The 15,655-nt window shown below is 40.9% G+C and overlaps 1 protein-coding gene across 1 annotated transcript in view; it reads right to left on the minus strand.

The window, feature by feature from the left end:
• Window positions 1–15,263, minus strand: part of LOC134593676 (granulocyte-macrophage colony-stimulating factor receptor subunit alpha-like) — a 122,815-nt gene extending 107,552 nt beyond the window's left edge. The window contains exons 1-5 of the mRNA XM_063444600.1: window positions 15,248–15,263; window positions 13,118–13,263; window positions 11,287–11,422; window positions 10,443–10,554; window positions 1,120–1,304 (exon numbers count right to left, since the gene is read on the minus strand). Of these exons, the coding sequence (XP_063300670.1) occupies window positions 1,120–1,304; window positions 10,443–10,554; window positions 11,287–11,422; window positions 13,118–13,263; window positions 15,248–15,263 (595 nt within the window). The remainder of the gene's footprint in view (window positions 1–1,119; window positions 1,305–10,442; window positions 10,555–11,286; window positions 11,423–13,117; window positions 13,264–15,247) is intronic.
• Window positions 15,264–15,655: the final 392 nt, after the last annotated feature.

A 15,655-nucleotide genomic window follows, 5' to 3' on the forward strand; every position in this document is an offset into this window, starting at 1 on the left:
GTATGTGATTAAAGTTTAATTTAGAGATAGAGATACAATTATTTAAAGTAAATTACATCTGTTTGAAAGTGAAACCAGTTTTTTTTTCATGCAGGCTCTGTCAATCATAGCCAGGGGAGGTGTGGCTAGGGCTGCATAAACAGAAACAAAGTGATTTAACTCCTAAATGACAGTGAATTCAGCAGTGACATTGCAGGGGAATGATCTATACACTAAAACTGCTTTATTTAGCTAAAGTAATTTAGGTGACTATAGTGTTCCTTTAATGGTGGAATAAATCTTCATTTGGTTATGTTGTAGTGCTGCGGCTCTGTTATTCTTTTTACTTTGTGAAGGTGTTTGGAGAGTAACCTTGGAAGCCTGTACATGAAGAATGCTGGATTTCCAACAAGTACACACATACTCACAGACACACACTCACTGACACACACACACACACACACACACACTCACTGAAAGATTTGTTTTAATGCCACCCGGCCTCCATACCTTTGGGAGAGCTGGCGTGGATCAGCTTTCCCTGGGGTCCAATGTTGGGCTGTGCTGAAATCACTTGTGAACTGTTAAGTGATGCCAGGGCCTGAGTGACATCATATCATGGGTCTTGGTATCATTGCAGGTGTGTGGGAGCTGATCAAGAAGATTACAAGTAGACTCTATTCTGCACATCCAGCTTCTGGCCCGCCTTCACCCTCCCCCAGTCAGCCGCTAGCCCACATAAACACCCCCCCCCCCCCCACCCTTATTGTCCTTGATTTTCAGCCAATATTTCCCCCCCTCTCTTCACTGGCTTGTGTTCCCTACTATTCCTTATACCTTTTTTCCCTTCTACACTGTAATCCTTGTGATCATGGTCTCTCTGCTCACTATCCACGACTGTGTCTTGTGTCTTTTTTCTTTGAACTGCTTGGTTTTTTTTCCCTAATAGGTCTTCTTGCTATAAAATGAATTGTAGAAAAAACAAAACAAAACAAAAAACATACTTGCAATATGTAGCCTGGAAAGAAAACCTCTCTACATTAACAAAGTTGTAGATAAATTAGATCATTTAAATGCATTTCAAAATATCACCTTCCATTTATGATTTCAAATTCTAAACACCAAATAATATAACTGTACCATTTTGTGAAGGTTCAAACCAATTTAAATATATTGGTTGTATTTGATTATCATATCCTTCTGCAAAGATGGTCGTCTTGTTTGAGAAATCCCTTTGTAAATCATACAATGCACAATTCTCATCAGTTCTTCCTTGAAAATTATTTTCACAATAATGATATTGTGATTCTGCGTGTTGTCTTCTTCTAGAAAAATAACAATAAAGAGACAATATGTTTAGCCTCTTAAGGACAGAGGCAATTGTACAAATTGTAGCAAAATCAAAACAAAACCTGGAATTTAACTATATGTCTGTTCAACCATAATTTAACTCTTTCATATTAAGTGCACCTGCACTTATTGCATATCATTTTGTTCAGGAGAAATATGGCTTTCATTTCACATCTAATATTTCTATATGAAATATAATTTTATATGAATAAAATCTAAAAAGAGTGACATATTTAGTAATATTGATATTTCCCAAGTTCTGCATGGTATTTTAACTGTGAATGTCATAATAATGTTACTTTTACTGCAATAAAGTACATATATTTGTGTTCAGCGATGTCTCATGAGTACAACAGTGCCCATCATGTACAGGTTTTTTTGGTCTTTGGAAAGGTACAAATATAGGACTTTCAGTTTTTACACATTGAAATTTTGCCGAATTGGTTATGTTGCCTTTTAGACCGTATGGCAGCCCAAGAATGAGAATTACCCCCATCATGGCATACAATTTGCAAAAGTAGACAACCCAGGATATTCAAAATAGGATATGTCCATAGTGATGTCCCGAACGGTTCGCTGGCGAATAGTTCCTGGCGAACATAGCGTGTTCGCGTTCGCCACGGACGGCGAACATATGCGATGTTCGGTCCGCCCCCTATTCATCATCATTGAGTAAACTTTGACCCTGTACCTCACAGTCAGCAGCCACATTCCAGCCAATCAGCAGCAGACCCGCCCTACCAGACCCTCCCACCTCCTAGACAGCATACAATTTAGATTAATTCTGAAGCTGCATTCATGTTTTTTTTGTATTATATATATATATATATATATATATTGTGTTTATTATACATTATCCTCCATAGCCAGTAACCTGTGTTTATTATACATTATCCCCCCATAGCAAGTAACCTGTGTTTATTATACATTATCCCCCCATAGCCAGTAACCTGTGTTTATTATACATTATCTTCCCATAGCCAGTAACCTGTGTTTATTATAAATTACCCCCCCCCATAACCAGTAACCTGTGCTTATTATACATTATCTCCCCCATAGCCAGTAACCTGTGTGTATTATACATTATCCCCCCACAACCAGTAACCTGTGTTTATTATACATTATCCCCCACAACCAGTAACCTGTGCTTATTATACATTATCCCCCCATAGCCAGTAACCTGTGTTTATTATACATTATCCTCCCATAGCCAGTAACCTGTGTTTATTATACATTATCCCCCACAACCAGTAACCTGTGCTTATTATACATTATCCCCCCATAGCCAGTAACCTGTGTTTATTATACATTATCCTCCCATAGCCAGTAACCTGTGTTTATTATAAATTATACCCCCCAAGCCAGTAACCTGTGCTTATTATACATTATCTCCCCCATAGCCAGTAACCTGTGTGTATTATACATTATCCCCCCACAACCAGTAACCTGTGTTTATTATACATTATCCCTCCATAGCCAGTAACCTGTGTTTATTATACATTATCCCCCCATAGCCAGTAACCTGTGTTTATTATACATTATCCCTTCCATACCCAGTAACCTGTGTTTATTATACATTATCCTCCCATAGCCAGTAACCTGTGCTAATTATACATTATCCCCCCCCCCCCCTAGCCAGTAACCTGTGTTTATTATACATTATCCCTCCCGCATTTTTTGCCATTTATATAGCGCCAACAGATTCCGTAGCGCTTTACAATATTATGAGAGGGGGGATTTTACTATAAATAGGACAATTACAAGAAAACTTACAGGAACAAAAGGTTGAAGAGGATCCTGCTCAAACGAGCTTACAGTCTATAGGGGGAGGGTATAAAACACATTAGGACAGGAAATAGCAATCAAATAAGGTGGGAGTGAAGCAGAGCTAGAGGAGAGTGTAAAGTGCTGCTCTTTAGGAGAGAGCAAGAGACAGGTGTGTAAGGCAGAGGTTACTCTGGGAGGCCATAAGCTTTCCTAAAGAGGATTGGCCATGTATTAAGGCACTTCTTAAAGGATTGAAGACTAGGGTAGAGTCTGATGGGAAGGCTATTCCATAGGAAGGGAGCCACCCGCAAGAAGTCCTGCAAGCACGAGTTGGCCGTACGGGTGCGAGCAGCGGTCAGGAGAAGGTCACGAGCAGAGCGGAGGGACCGAGGAGGGGCATACCTATGGATCTGTAAAGAGATATAAGAGGGGATAGAATTGTTCAGTGCTTTATAGGTATGGGTTAGCACTTTGAATTGACTCCCATAGGATACAGGAAGCCATTGTAAGGACCGACAGAGGGGTAAGTGTGACAGGACTGACTAGAGAGGAAAATCATTCTGGCGGCGGCATTCATAACAGACAGGTGATATGGCTTTTGGGAAGAGGGTTAAAATAATCCATGCGGGAAATTACTAGAGCATGGACAAGCTCCTTGGTAGCATCTTTTGTAAGAAAGGGGAGGATGAGGGCTATGTTTTTAAGTTGGAATCTACACGATTTGGCAACAAACTGGATGTGAGGCTCAAAGGTGAGGCCAGAGTCAAGTATGACTCAAAAACAGCGTGCTTGCAAGAATGGACTTATGTGGATACCACTGACTTGAAGGGAGAGCGAGAGAGGAGGATCTGTATTAGGAGGAGGAAAGAGAAGGAGTTCAGTTTTAGAGAGATTGAGTTTCAGAAAGCGGGAGGACATCCAGTTAGAGATGGAAGAAAGGGACACGTTGCAGGATGGCAGGCGAGAGGTCTGGGTAGGAGAGATATATTTGGGTGTCATAAGTGTATGGGTGGTAGTGGAATTCAAAAGAGGCAACACGTTTCCCAAGAGAGGCAGTACAAAGAGAAAATAGAAGGGGACCAAGGACAGAGCCTTGGGGAACTCCAACTAAGACAGGACGAGGGGAGGAGGTATAGATATATAGATATGAAGTAACCTTTAAGAAATCCGCGTCAATTAGGAAAAATTTCTTCATAGGCCTCCATGCCTTAAGTTGAGTGGTCCCGCAAGGCCAACTCCCATCCTCACGCTCGGAGGTACAAGCCCAATGGCCCAACTCCTACTTAGTGCCTTGCATTGTGTCATAGTCAGGGCCTCACCTGTCACGGCCAATCTATTTTAAATCTCGAAAAAATGTCACTGAGAGACCAACACCCTGCCGCTTATGTCAGTGGCACCAAAAGCCCCACGAGCCAAATCATAGGTAGAGCCTCCCAAAGCCACTTGGCAAGTAGTGAGGGCGTCACCTGTCACCTAATTAGTTAGAATAATATAATTTAGCCTTTGGGCATTAAATCTAGGGAGCTGGGTTACTTCATACCTATCAGGATATCATATTAAAGGAACACTATAGTCACCTAAAATACTTTAGCTAAATAAAGCAGTTTTAGTGTATAGATCATCCCCCTGCAATTTCACTGCTCAATTCACTGTCATTTAGGAGTTAAATCACTTTGTTTGTTTATACAGCCCTAGCCACACCTCCCCTGGCTATGATTGACAGAGCCTGCATGGAAAAAAAAACTGGTATCACTTTCAAACAGATGTAATTTACCTTAAATAATTGTATCTCAATCTCTAAATTGAACTTGAATCACATACAGGAGGCTCTTGCAGGGTCTAGCAAGCTATTAACATAGCAGGGGATAAGAAAATCTTAATTAAACAGAACTTGCAATAAAGAAAGCCTAAATAGGGCTCTCTTTACAGGAAGTGTTTATGGAAGTCACATGCAGGAAGGTGTGACTAGGGTTCATAAACAAAGGGATTTAACTCCTAAATGGTAGAGGATTGAGCAGTAAGGCTGCAGGGGCATGTTCTATACACCAAAACTGCTTCATTAGGCTAAAGTTGTTCAGGTGACTATAGTGTCCCTTTAACCAAGTCATCTACCTCACACCCATAGCATGTCTAACGCTTCACTACAAGGAGATGACCTGTCGCCTACCAGCACCCGGACCAGATCTAATTCCCAGACGAGGCAAACCATTGTAGCCAGCCCAACTTCCACCTACAGATCTTGGACAATTCCAAAAACTACAGCCGAACTTAAAAGGAAGAACATTCCCTTTTCTGCTACAGTCAGGAAAGCCACACTATTTCTCTTGTTAAACATGCATAATGATAATGAAAGGCCTGGCCCTAGTTCTGAATGTAATTTCCAAAACAGTTTGTCAGAACTACATTACATGATCGCCTCTCTAGTGACTTCTGTAGTCACTATTAACAACCGATTGGATAATCTGGAATCCAATAATCAACCAATCCTCCCGGATGTCCAAATTCCCATAGCTCAGCCAGAACCAAACACAGGAGGTAACTCTTATCCTCTACCCACTAAAAGTACTAACATCATTAATCCAGTACATCTAATTCACCCAAACCTTAAACCTGACATATTGGAAAGCAAAGATATTAATCTGGCTTCTCTCCTCATTGCATCACAAGATATAATTGAAAACAGGTCATACACGTTTGATCAGGGCCGGACTGGGAGAAAAATTCGGCCCGGGCATTTTTTATCACAGCGGCCCACTAAGAAGGGGGCGGGGCAGAGGAGGTGTGTTTTTTCATCAACAATGACAAACACGCCCCCTCTCAAAGTGAGCATGTTGGTTCAATGCTTTTCCAGGGCAGACCATGCGCAGAGCTCTGCTGAAGAGCTCTAGCATGAGAAAAAAGCCCTGTATGTGTTCTGCACAGCGCAAGCAAATTTAATAACATGCTTGCACTGTGTTTCCTTGCAATTTGTCTCTGGTGTCTCTATATATGGATACCAGGAGACAAAAATGCCATTAAAGAGTACTGTGCATATGTTTGGAGCCTGCTTGTGGTATTGCGTGTGTATAGAGTGAGCTGATTGTGGTGTGGTATTGTGTAATAAGGTTGGTTTTAGTCATGTTGTGTTTGTGGTGTAATGTAGTGCATATGTGGCTAGGGGCTGTAGAGAATGTGTGTGTGTATAGGGGATATAGCAAGTGTGTGCGTGTGTGTGTATAGGTGATGTAGTGTTTGTAGAAAGTATGTGTTTAGGGGTGTAGTATGTGTTTGCTTACAAGGAATCTGTGTGCGTATGTATGTATGTGTATGTATATGTATATGTGTGTGTGTGTGTATATATATATATATATAGATATATTTGGAAGTAGTGTGTATGTAAGGGGTGCAGTATGTGTGTGTGATGTGTGTGAGTTCTGTGTGTGATGTGTATGATGTGTGTGTGATGTGTATGATGTGTGTGAGAGTGCTGTGTATGATTTGTGTTTGAGTGCTGTGTATGATGTGTGTGAGAGTGCTGAGTGTGATGGATGTGAGAGTGTGTGTGATGGATGCTGTGTGTGAGGGGTGCTGTGTGTGATGTGTGTGGTGTGTGAGGGTGCTGTGTGTGATGTGTGTGAGGGGTGCTGTGTGTGATGGATGTGAGAGTGCGGTGTGTGATGGATGTGAGAGTGCGGTGTGTGATGGATGTGAGAGTGCGGTGTGTGATGTGTGTGAGAGTGCTGTGTATGATGTGTGTGACAGTGCTGTGTATGATGTGTGTGGCATTGCTGTGTATGATGTGTGAGAGTGCTGTGTGTGTGAGAGTGCTTTGTATGATGTGTGTGAGTACTGTGTGGGAGTGCTGTGTATGATATGTGTGGGAGTGCTGTGTATGATATGTGTGGGAGTGCTGTGTATGATATGTGTGAGAGTGCTGTGTATGATATGTGTGGGAGTGCTGTGTATGATATGTGTGAGAGTGCTGTGTGTGATAGTGCGGAGTGTGATGGGTGTGAGAGTGTGTGTGATGGATGCTGTGTGTGAGGGGTGCTGTGTGTGTGCGGTGTGTGATGGGTGTGAGAGTGCTGTGTATGATGGGTGTGAGAGTGCTGTGTGTGATGGGTGTGAGAGTGCTGAGTGTGATGGGTGTGAGAATGCTGCTGTGTATAAATGTTAGAATGGATTGTGTGTGTGTGTGGGGAGTAAATAAACAAATAAAATAACAGGCATTATGTCCCCCCCCTCCCTTCTTACCTTTTAGCCTGGGAGGGGGGACCGGCATTGTGGTATCTGGGAGGGGGGGACCGGCACTCTTTCATCCCTGGTGGTCCAGTGGTGAGTGAACTCTAGCCTGCGAGCTAGAGTTCACTCTCGCGAGATCCGGTCGTTGCCATGGCAACGCTCCGGATCTCGCGAGAGGAACCCGGCGGAGCTGCAAGTTAGAGCTCCGCCGGGTTCCTCTGCTGGTAGGCTGGCTCCTTCCTTCTCTCCCCAGCCGGTGGCCGCGTTGGACTGCAGGTGGGCCGGTGAGGGAGATCTTTGATCTCCCCACCGGCCCGCCATGGACTACTGCAGGGCCGGCGATAGGATAGTGCCGGCCCTGCATAGACCGACAGGGGAGATCCTGGGACTTCCCCTGCCGGCCTCGGCCCCTGGCCACCGCGGCCCACCGGGCATTTGCCCGGTGTGCCCGATGGCCAGTCCGGGCCTGCGTTTGATGATTTATCCATGGTAATGAAGTCTAGAGATCCTAGACTTAACAGGAAGTTAAATATTCCAGAGTTTGTCTTAGCCTTTGGATTATATAGGGACATTACTTGCTCTTCTTGTTCACCACCATAGAGAGGAACTAGATTTATACTTACACAAGTTGGTGGACCTAGCTTATAAATTAGACGCAAACTATCCATTCCTGCAACATGAAGGCCATTTAATTTTGAACACTGCAGCTTTAAAAGACCCAAACTATCCATTCCTGCAACATGAAGGCCATTTAATTTTGAACACTGCAGCTTTAAAAGGTAAAAACAGATGCAGAAGATATTCAACTGGACGTCTTTCATTTTGTTACTAGATTATTATTTTACTATAATGATGCTACCATTGTTACATATAATTTACTACTGTAATTTTTTGTACTTACTGTTACATGTAGTTATTAATAATCTGGCTGATAGAATTTTGGTTAGCAAATATTTAATTGTTTATATCAAATGGCTGGCCTGCTCCATTCCTCCTCCCCTGCTTGCCACTCCCAGTTGTAAATTCCTTTAAAGTAAAGTAACTGCCTTATCTCTCTTCCTTAGACCCAAACTATCCATTCCTGCAACATGAAGGCCATTTAATTTTACTCGGCTCTACCCACCCTAGTTCCTTCTAGCTATATAGCATGCACCTCCAGCTGTTTTAAACCACACAAATCACCTTCCTATTAACTTCACATATTATCAGCTGCTGCAGTTATACCATTAACTCTCTCTGCCATCACATACACATTCCTCTGCTACCTCTTGTCTCATATCCCCATTTCAACCTTTAGATTATAAGCTCACGGGCAGGGCCCTCTACCTGTTGTATCGGTCTGTTTTTATTGTGTTTGTCTTTTTCCCAATTGTACAGCGCTGTGGAATTTACTGGCGCTTTAAAAATGCCAATAATAATAATAATAATAATAATAATTACGGAGGATACGCGTTCTACAATTACCATAAGTCCTTTTCAGCTAGCTCTGCTGCGTCACTGGCTCAATTCAATACTCCCACTGACTGGGGCCAATTAGACACAGAATTGTTTTGCAGACATTTTGCGGGACTTCTAACACCAGCTTGTGCAATATGTTCCTCAGCTTCACATACTGTTAACTTCTGTCCCAATAACATTGCTTTACCTTCCACTAGCAATGCCAACTCAGAGTTTCAACCAAATATGGCTCAAAGAGAGTTGAAAGATAAATTAGGCAGGCCTATCATTTTTCTTGGGAAAGCTCAAGTATGTAATAATTTAATGCAGGGGGATGTAGTTACAGTGCTTGCAGACTTCTTCACGTTTGCTCACTTTGTTTCAGAGTACACGCTAAAACAATGTGTCTGAATAAATTGTTCCCAAAAAAATCATTAACCCCAATAAACATACCCAATTTGCAACGTTACCTAACTGATTATCCTTCTTCAAATCTTGTCGACTTTCTCACCTCTGGTTTCTCCAATGGGTTTCACACTGGCTTTGTTGCACTCCCCACAGGTATTCTAGAATGCCCTAACCTACAATCCGCACTCATAGACCCGACTAGTCTGCAGGAACTCCTCAATAAAGAAGTTGAGAATGTTTTTTTTTTATGATAGGGCCCTTCACTACCCCACCATTCACTTCTTGGAGAACGAACCCTCTAGGCATAGCTACAGGTAAATGTAATAATAAAAAGAGACTCATCATCGATTTATCATCACCTCACTCTTCCACTACCTGTAGTTTAAATGCACTAATACCAAAAGAGGATTTCTCTTTACAATATGCAAAAATTGACGAGGCAATATGTAATGTTGACAGGCAACAACATTACATGTTAACTATATACCCAAACAAAACTCCAATCTTATCTTCGTATACAGTCAAAAGTGTCCTGAAAGATATTCAGAGACCAAAGTATCAGAATCCTCTTAAAAGACTTCCCATAGGTGGTAACATCTTTAGGAAGATCTATGAATTTTTATATAATAACTCTTTCGACAATCCCACTAATCTGGTAATCAAGTCAGTGGCATATTTTGCATTTTACGGTTTCTTGAGACCCAAAGAATTTTCTGTGGAAAAAAACATTTGACCTTAAGTCATGCCTTAAGCAAAAACACTTGACAAAAGTGAACGACCATTATATTCTGGCAATCCCTCATACCAAACCTAGCCAGACAGGCTCCCCAGTAGAAATTAAGTATTATCCTACCTTTTCCAAATGGTGTCCAGTACTAGCATTGGAAAACTTAATTGAGAATCAGATAACAAAAAACCCTGATTATCTTCTATTATTTCTTCAAGAAAAACCTATTACCACCAAACAATTCATGCTATACATATCATTAAGAATATTGGACGCTGGAAATCCTCTGCATACAACAGAAACCCAGAGAAGGAAATCAGACTTGCTTTCCATGATATGTCTAAACAATGTTTCTTGTGAAATAAATAAAAAAAAAATTATCATTGCTGCCCTCTTTTTTTACAGGTCTAACCTCACGTCGGTTTCGGCACACCTCAACCGACTTTGTTCTTATCAAACTACGATCTTTATAGAATGGCCTGAAACATTAAGGGGTTAAAACCAATATCTACTCAATAAAATAATGTTTGTACATATTCTTCTGTGCACTTACTGTAATGGTAATGAGTAGAACAGGTTTTCTCCAACATAAGAAATCCAATGGCATGTCGCCAAAGAACTGAAAACCATTAACGACACATTTTCCGTTGCTGTCCTGGAAATCCCTTAATTAAACAAATATACACTTTATTTTTATGTTGGTAATTATTGTTTAACTTTTTTATTTTACATCTTTTGAAGACACTTCACTAACTTCAAAATCTTCATAAAACAAAAACAAGTGGCTTTGCAGTGGTATGAATCTGGAGAAAATCCAACAAATTCAATATGCTCAGAGACTTTACTGGTTTACCTTTGCAAGACATGTGCAATACTCAAAAAGAAGAAAAGAGACACACATAGGGCGTAAGATACACAAAAAGAACAAAATTATTTTTAGAAGGGGCAAAGGAAGGGTTAAGTGAGTGACATGCAGGCCTACACAATCGAAGACACATTTTAGGAGGGGGTGTAAAATTGTGTCTTTGCCTTTGTAGCCAAAATACTTGTACAAACCCTGTTTTAGTCTATTGAATTTAATCTTGTCCTGTAGACACCTTTACACCAGAAATTTACGGAAGCAGTTTCACACATAACATAGAATGTCTGTAACTGCTCAATAAACTATTAGCAGCCATACCATTGATATTCAAACCAGTTCACTGTTGTGTGCTATGTAATGTTTCTCTTACACTACAGTAAATTACAAAGACCATGTGTAGATAGATGCCTTAATGTTAGAAAAAAAAATGGAAGAAAATGGGCAACATGTTTCAATGTTTAATCTTTTATAAAGCATCATTAATAATCAGAAAATTAAATACAGCAACTATAACAACAATATGGTCATTTCTTACCTTTAGGGATGACAGAAATTTCTTCTAAGAGAAGCACTGTTTTACTTTTTCTAGAAACAGTGTCATCCATTTTTCTGACTTTAAATTCTACATTTTTATTGAGCTTCAGGGTTGCCTTTTTTACATCATTTGTTGTCTAGAAAGAAACAGTTTATTTATTTGTGGTCACTTTTACAGATATATATATATATATATATATATATATATATATATATATATATATATATATATATATATATATATATATATATATATATATATATATATATCTATCTCTCCAGTAACTCGGTCCTGATGTGTATATATATATATAGAGTCAGGACAGAGTGACTGTAAGTTTTTTTCATATATTTTTCCCTGCCCCCCTCCATTCTGACAGGTGCAGGCTTTTCCTTTTTTGTATTTTGGTATCATTGCATTTTTCATTTCGGACTCCCATGAGGGAGATATACTCTGCATTAATTGACATGTGCTTGAAGATTTTGGATTGCCTCACACTTATGAGGTCTACACATATTTTTATGACATGTTGTTAACCATTTTTCTACAATAAAGTACGCACTTTCCATGATCTACCTGATGGATTATTTTGAGATCCTTATGAGTGCAGACTGTTTGGTTGCTTTTGTTAATTTCTACACTTGAGATTAATTCAGCACCAATATTAGGATCTGGGATTAGGGCTGGCTTTTGAGGTGTGCGAGCGGCACAATGGGAACAGGGGCACCAGGCAGCCAACACAGTTTGCACATGCTTGGACACTAGGGCTTGTTAATCCTTCCCTTGCTCCCTCTGTGGCTCTCAGGAGGTTAATATGGAGGCGAGCCGTGGGGGAGTAGTCAGGCTGAAGCAGTGGTCAATTTACCTGACTTCAGTGAACTCCCAGCGCTTGATTACTGATTAGAGGCATGCAGTATTAAAGAAGCTGTGTGTGGCTGCAGAGCTAAGGGGGAGGAGTTCATAGGGGAGCAGACCGTGTCAAATCTGACGCCCCCCTGTGCTTACTCATTAAGTAAGCATATTCCTCCAGCCCCCTCCTGTCCTTGGCTGCCAGTCACTTGCCTGCATTTTACAGCACTAGCCTCTTACATGGAGTCTGTGCTGCCAGTACACTCCCCTTGGAGGAGCTCCACAGCACTGCCCTGCCTTGCTTCCCCTGCTGCTGTGTGACACCCTGCAGTATCCTTATATAGATAGTGGAAGTGCACTCAACCCTTCGTCATGGAATCCAGGGTGCTCCATCGGACAAGTCCCAGTACCAAAGCGGACCAAATGTAAAATTTTAAATATAGAAAATAATCCAGGCACTCCAACGAATTCCAAAGCAAAGGCAATTTTATTAGAACCAGGAACCAAACGGCAACGTTTTGACCCCTTAGGGCCTTTGTCAAGCTTTCTACATTTAAAACCCTGCAGTATCCTGTCCAAAAGCTTAGAGCATGGCTGAGGATGGAGCTTATTGGCTGCTGCAGGTCACTACTATATGACCTGATATATCCATTAACTGTCTGTTATTGCCCCTACTCTTTTAGGACTGTCAAGCTCCACCCATCATTTACAGCCCTGTAGGAGCTTCCAAAATAATGTATCTGTAAACCACATAATGGAAATTTGCATTTGTAAACTGTTGTATGTCAGTGTCTGTGTGTGTCATTAGGTGCCATTATCAGTGTCTGTGACAGTGTTTATGCCAGGGTCTGGCCAAATTACTTGCAAAACTCACTTTTCATCTAGTGCCGTGCTCACTAAACAATCTCTCCTAATAACATGGTACACCTTGGTACCAAAACAGTTCTATTATTGTCCTAAAAAATATTACCTAATATCTTACCGTAATTGAATATTGATTGTTAGATTCTTGTGTGAAAATTACAAACTTGTTCTTGGAAGTTACGTTTATATCTTGACCTGTACAATCCCAAAACAGGTTTATTTCTTTTCCGATAATTTGCACATTCACATTTGTAGGTTGTAGAACTGAAAGAAATGGAAGGGTTAAAACAATAATTCACTTTTTTTATTTTTAACATTATTCACCTATCATGTCAACTGAACTACATGAGGATGTGGTAAAAATGTTTTCCCAAGAAATGGTGTCCAAGGGAAATTGCTAAAGTAATAAATCTGAAAAACGGAATTGCACATTTTTGATCACAAAATCCATATTAAACAAACAACTACAGCTCAGTTATTTTTCAAGCTTGACTACTTGGTTAAAAACTTGAAATTCCATTATTTATTTTCTACAATTCCTAGTTTAGTGAATCTCAAAACCAGAAAAGTAAACTGATTGTTAATATTATTATTGGCATTTAAATAGCTCCAACTTCTTCTGCAGCACTTTGCAATATAATAATTGGGAAATTTTACAATAAATGAGTCAGTTACACAATGTTACAGGAACAATATGTTGATGTGGAACCTGCTCATACAAGTTTCTATCTAGAGGGAGTGAGATATAAAAATACAACCAGAAGGGCATCAAACTTAGCAACTAAGGAACAAGGTGGGAAAGTAGCAGAACTGGAAAGTGATAGTGGAGTGTGGCCCTTAAAGAGGGGGGCAATATATAGTTTTGTGAAATAGATGTTACTCTTGGAGTAGTAAGGCTGTTCCAAAGGAAAGGAGGCTCCTGTGAGAAGTCTTGTAAGCGCGAGTGAGCAGTAATAGTGCAAGCAGCGAACAAGAGAAAGTCATCGTCAGAGCATAGAGACAGAGAAGGAAGGGGCATACTTGTGAATTAGTGAAGAAATGCAACAGGGGCTAGCGTTGTTTGGAGCTTTACAGGTAAGGGTTAGTATTTTGAATTGATTCCTATAGGGTACAGAAAGTAAGGATTGACAGAGAGGCAAGGTCTGCGAGTAGCGGCATGAGAGTAAAATTAGCCTGGTGATAGCATTCATTACAGACTGTAGCAGAGCAGTTCAGTTTCTGGGGAGGCCAATTAGGAGAGAATTACAATAATCAATGTGAGAAATTACTAGAGTATGAACAAGATCCCTAGTAGCATCTTGCTTGAAAGGGACAGAAAGAGGTAATGTTTGTAAGGTGGAATCCGCTGGATGTGGCAACCGACTGGACATGAGGTGTGAAGTTGAGGCCAGAATCAAACATAATACGCAGAGCTTGCAAGTACAGGCTGATGTGGGTACCATTAACTTGCAGGGAGAGTAAAAGAGGAGGATCAGTGTTATAAGCAGTTCAGTTTTAGAGAGATTGACTTTCAGAAAGTGAAAGAAGATCTAATCATAGATGAAAGAAATGCAAGCAGTGACGCATTCTAGGAGAGTGGGGGAGAGATTAGGGAGTAGAGATCTGGGTATCATCAGCATACAGATGGTAGCAGAATACAAAGAAATTCGTCCTCCTTGAGGTGTATGTTTGGAGTGGGACAGCAGCATCCAGGACAGAGGTGAGACTAGTGTTATATGAGGAGATAGCAAGGGAGGGAGGGATGAAAGTTGAGAATGGACATCAACTGACACTCGCTAGAGGTCAAGTGAATTCACGTTCCTCCTAAGTTGAGGAGGGTTAGACTGAGAATGTGGTGTGAGGGTGCTCTCAAGAAGAAAAATAAAATCTGACAGAGGAAATGGAGTGTTACAGAGATTAAAACGTGTACATGCATCTGAAAAAACAAGTTCAAGGGTACTGCCAGCTACATGGGTGGGAGCATTAGATCTCTGGAAAAGCCCAAGGGAAGAAGCAATTGGAATATGTTTTGCAGTTGACTTAGTGATGTTGCACACAGAGTGTGCATTCCAGAGGACAGTGAGGAAGGAGGACTTAAAGGGAGAGTTGCATGGGATGAAATTGATGTTCCAGAAATGCTATCTCAGCATTTAACATATATTATATTATCAATCCAAGAAATACAATATACGTGGGATTCAGCTGATAAATCTAAAATAAAACATAGCATAATACAGTTTATGGAAATATAAAATTCCCTTGCACTCACAGGATGTTGAAGTCATATGCGCTCTATTGGTGCCTCCCCCAATTATTTGGGGGGCTAATATCTCCCTCTTAGTATCAGGTATCACCCAATATCAGGAACCATGCAGGACTCCGACAGGTAAATAGGTAGAAAAAGAGGTTTATTGGTTTAAAAATAAGTAATAAAAGAGGATTCGTCCAATAAGGGGGGACCTATTGTCCCCCCGGCACCCACCCATGAGTTGCGGGTGGGGGCCCTAAGTATCAATGGTGGGGACCTATTGTCACCCATGAGTGGTGGGCCCTAAGTATTGTCTCCCCCTAGGTCCCCACCTATAAGCGGCGGGTAGGGACCCTAACAGACAATGGGGGGACCTATTGTCCTTCCCCCCATAGCCCCCACCCATGAGTAGCAGGTGGGGGCCCTAAA

This window comes from Pelobates fuscus, chromosome 1 (assembly GCF_036172605.1).
Source record: "Pelobates fuscus isolate aPelFus1 chromosome 1, aPelFus1.pri, whole genome shotgun sequence".
Classification (NCBI taxonomy): Eukaryota; Metazoa; Chordata; class Amphibia; order Anura; family Pelobatidae; genus Pelobates; species Pelobates fuscus.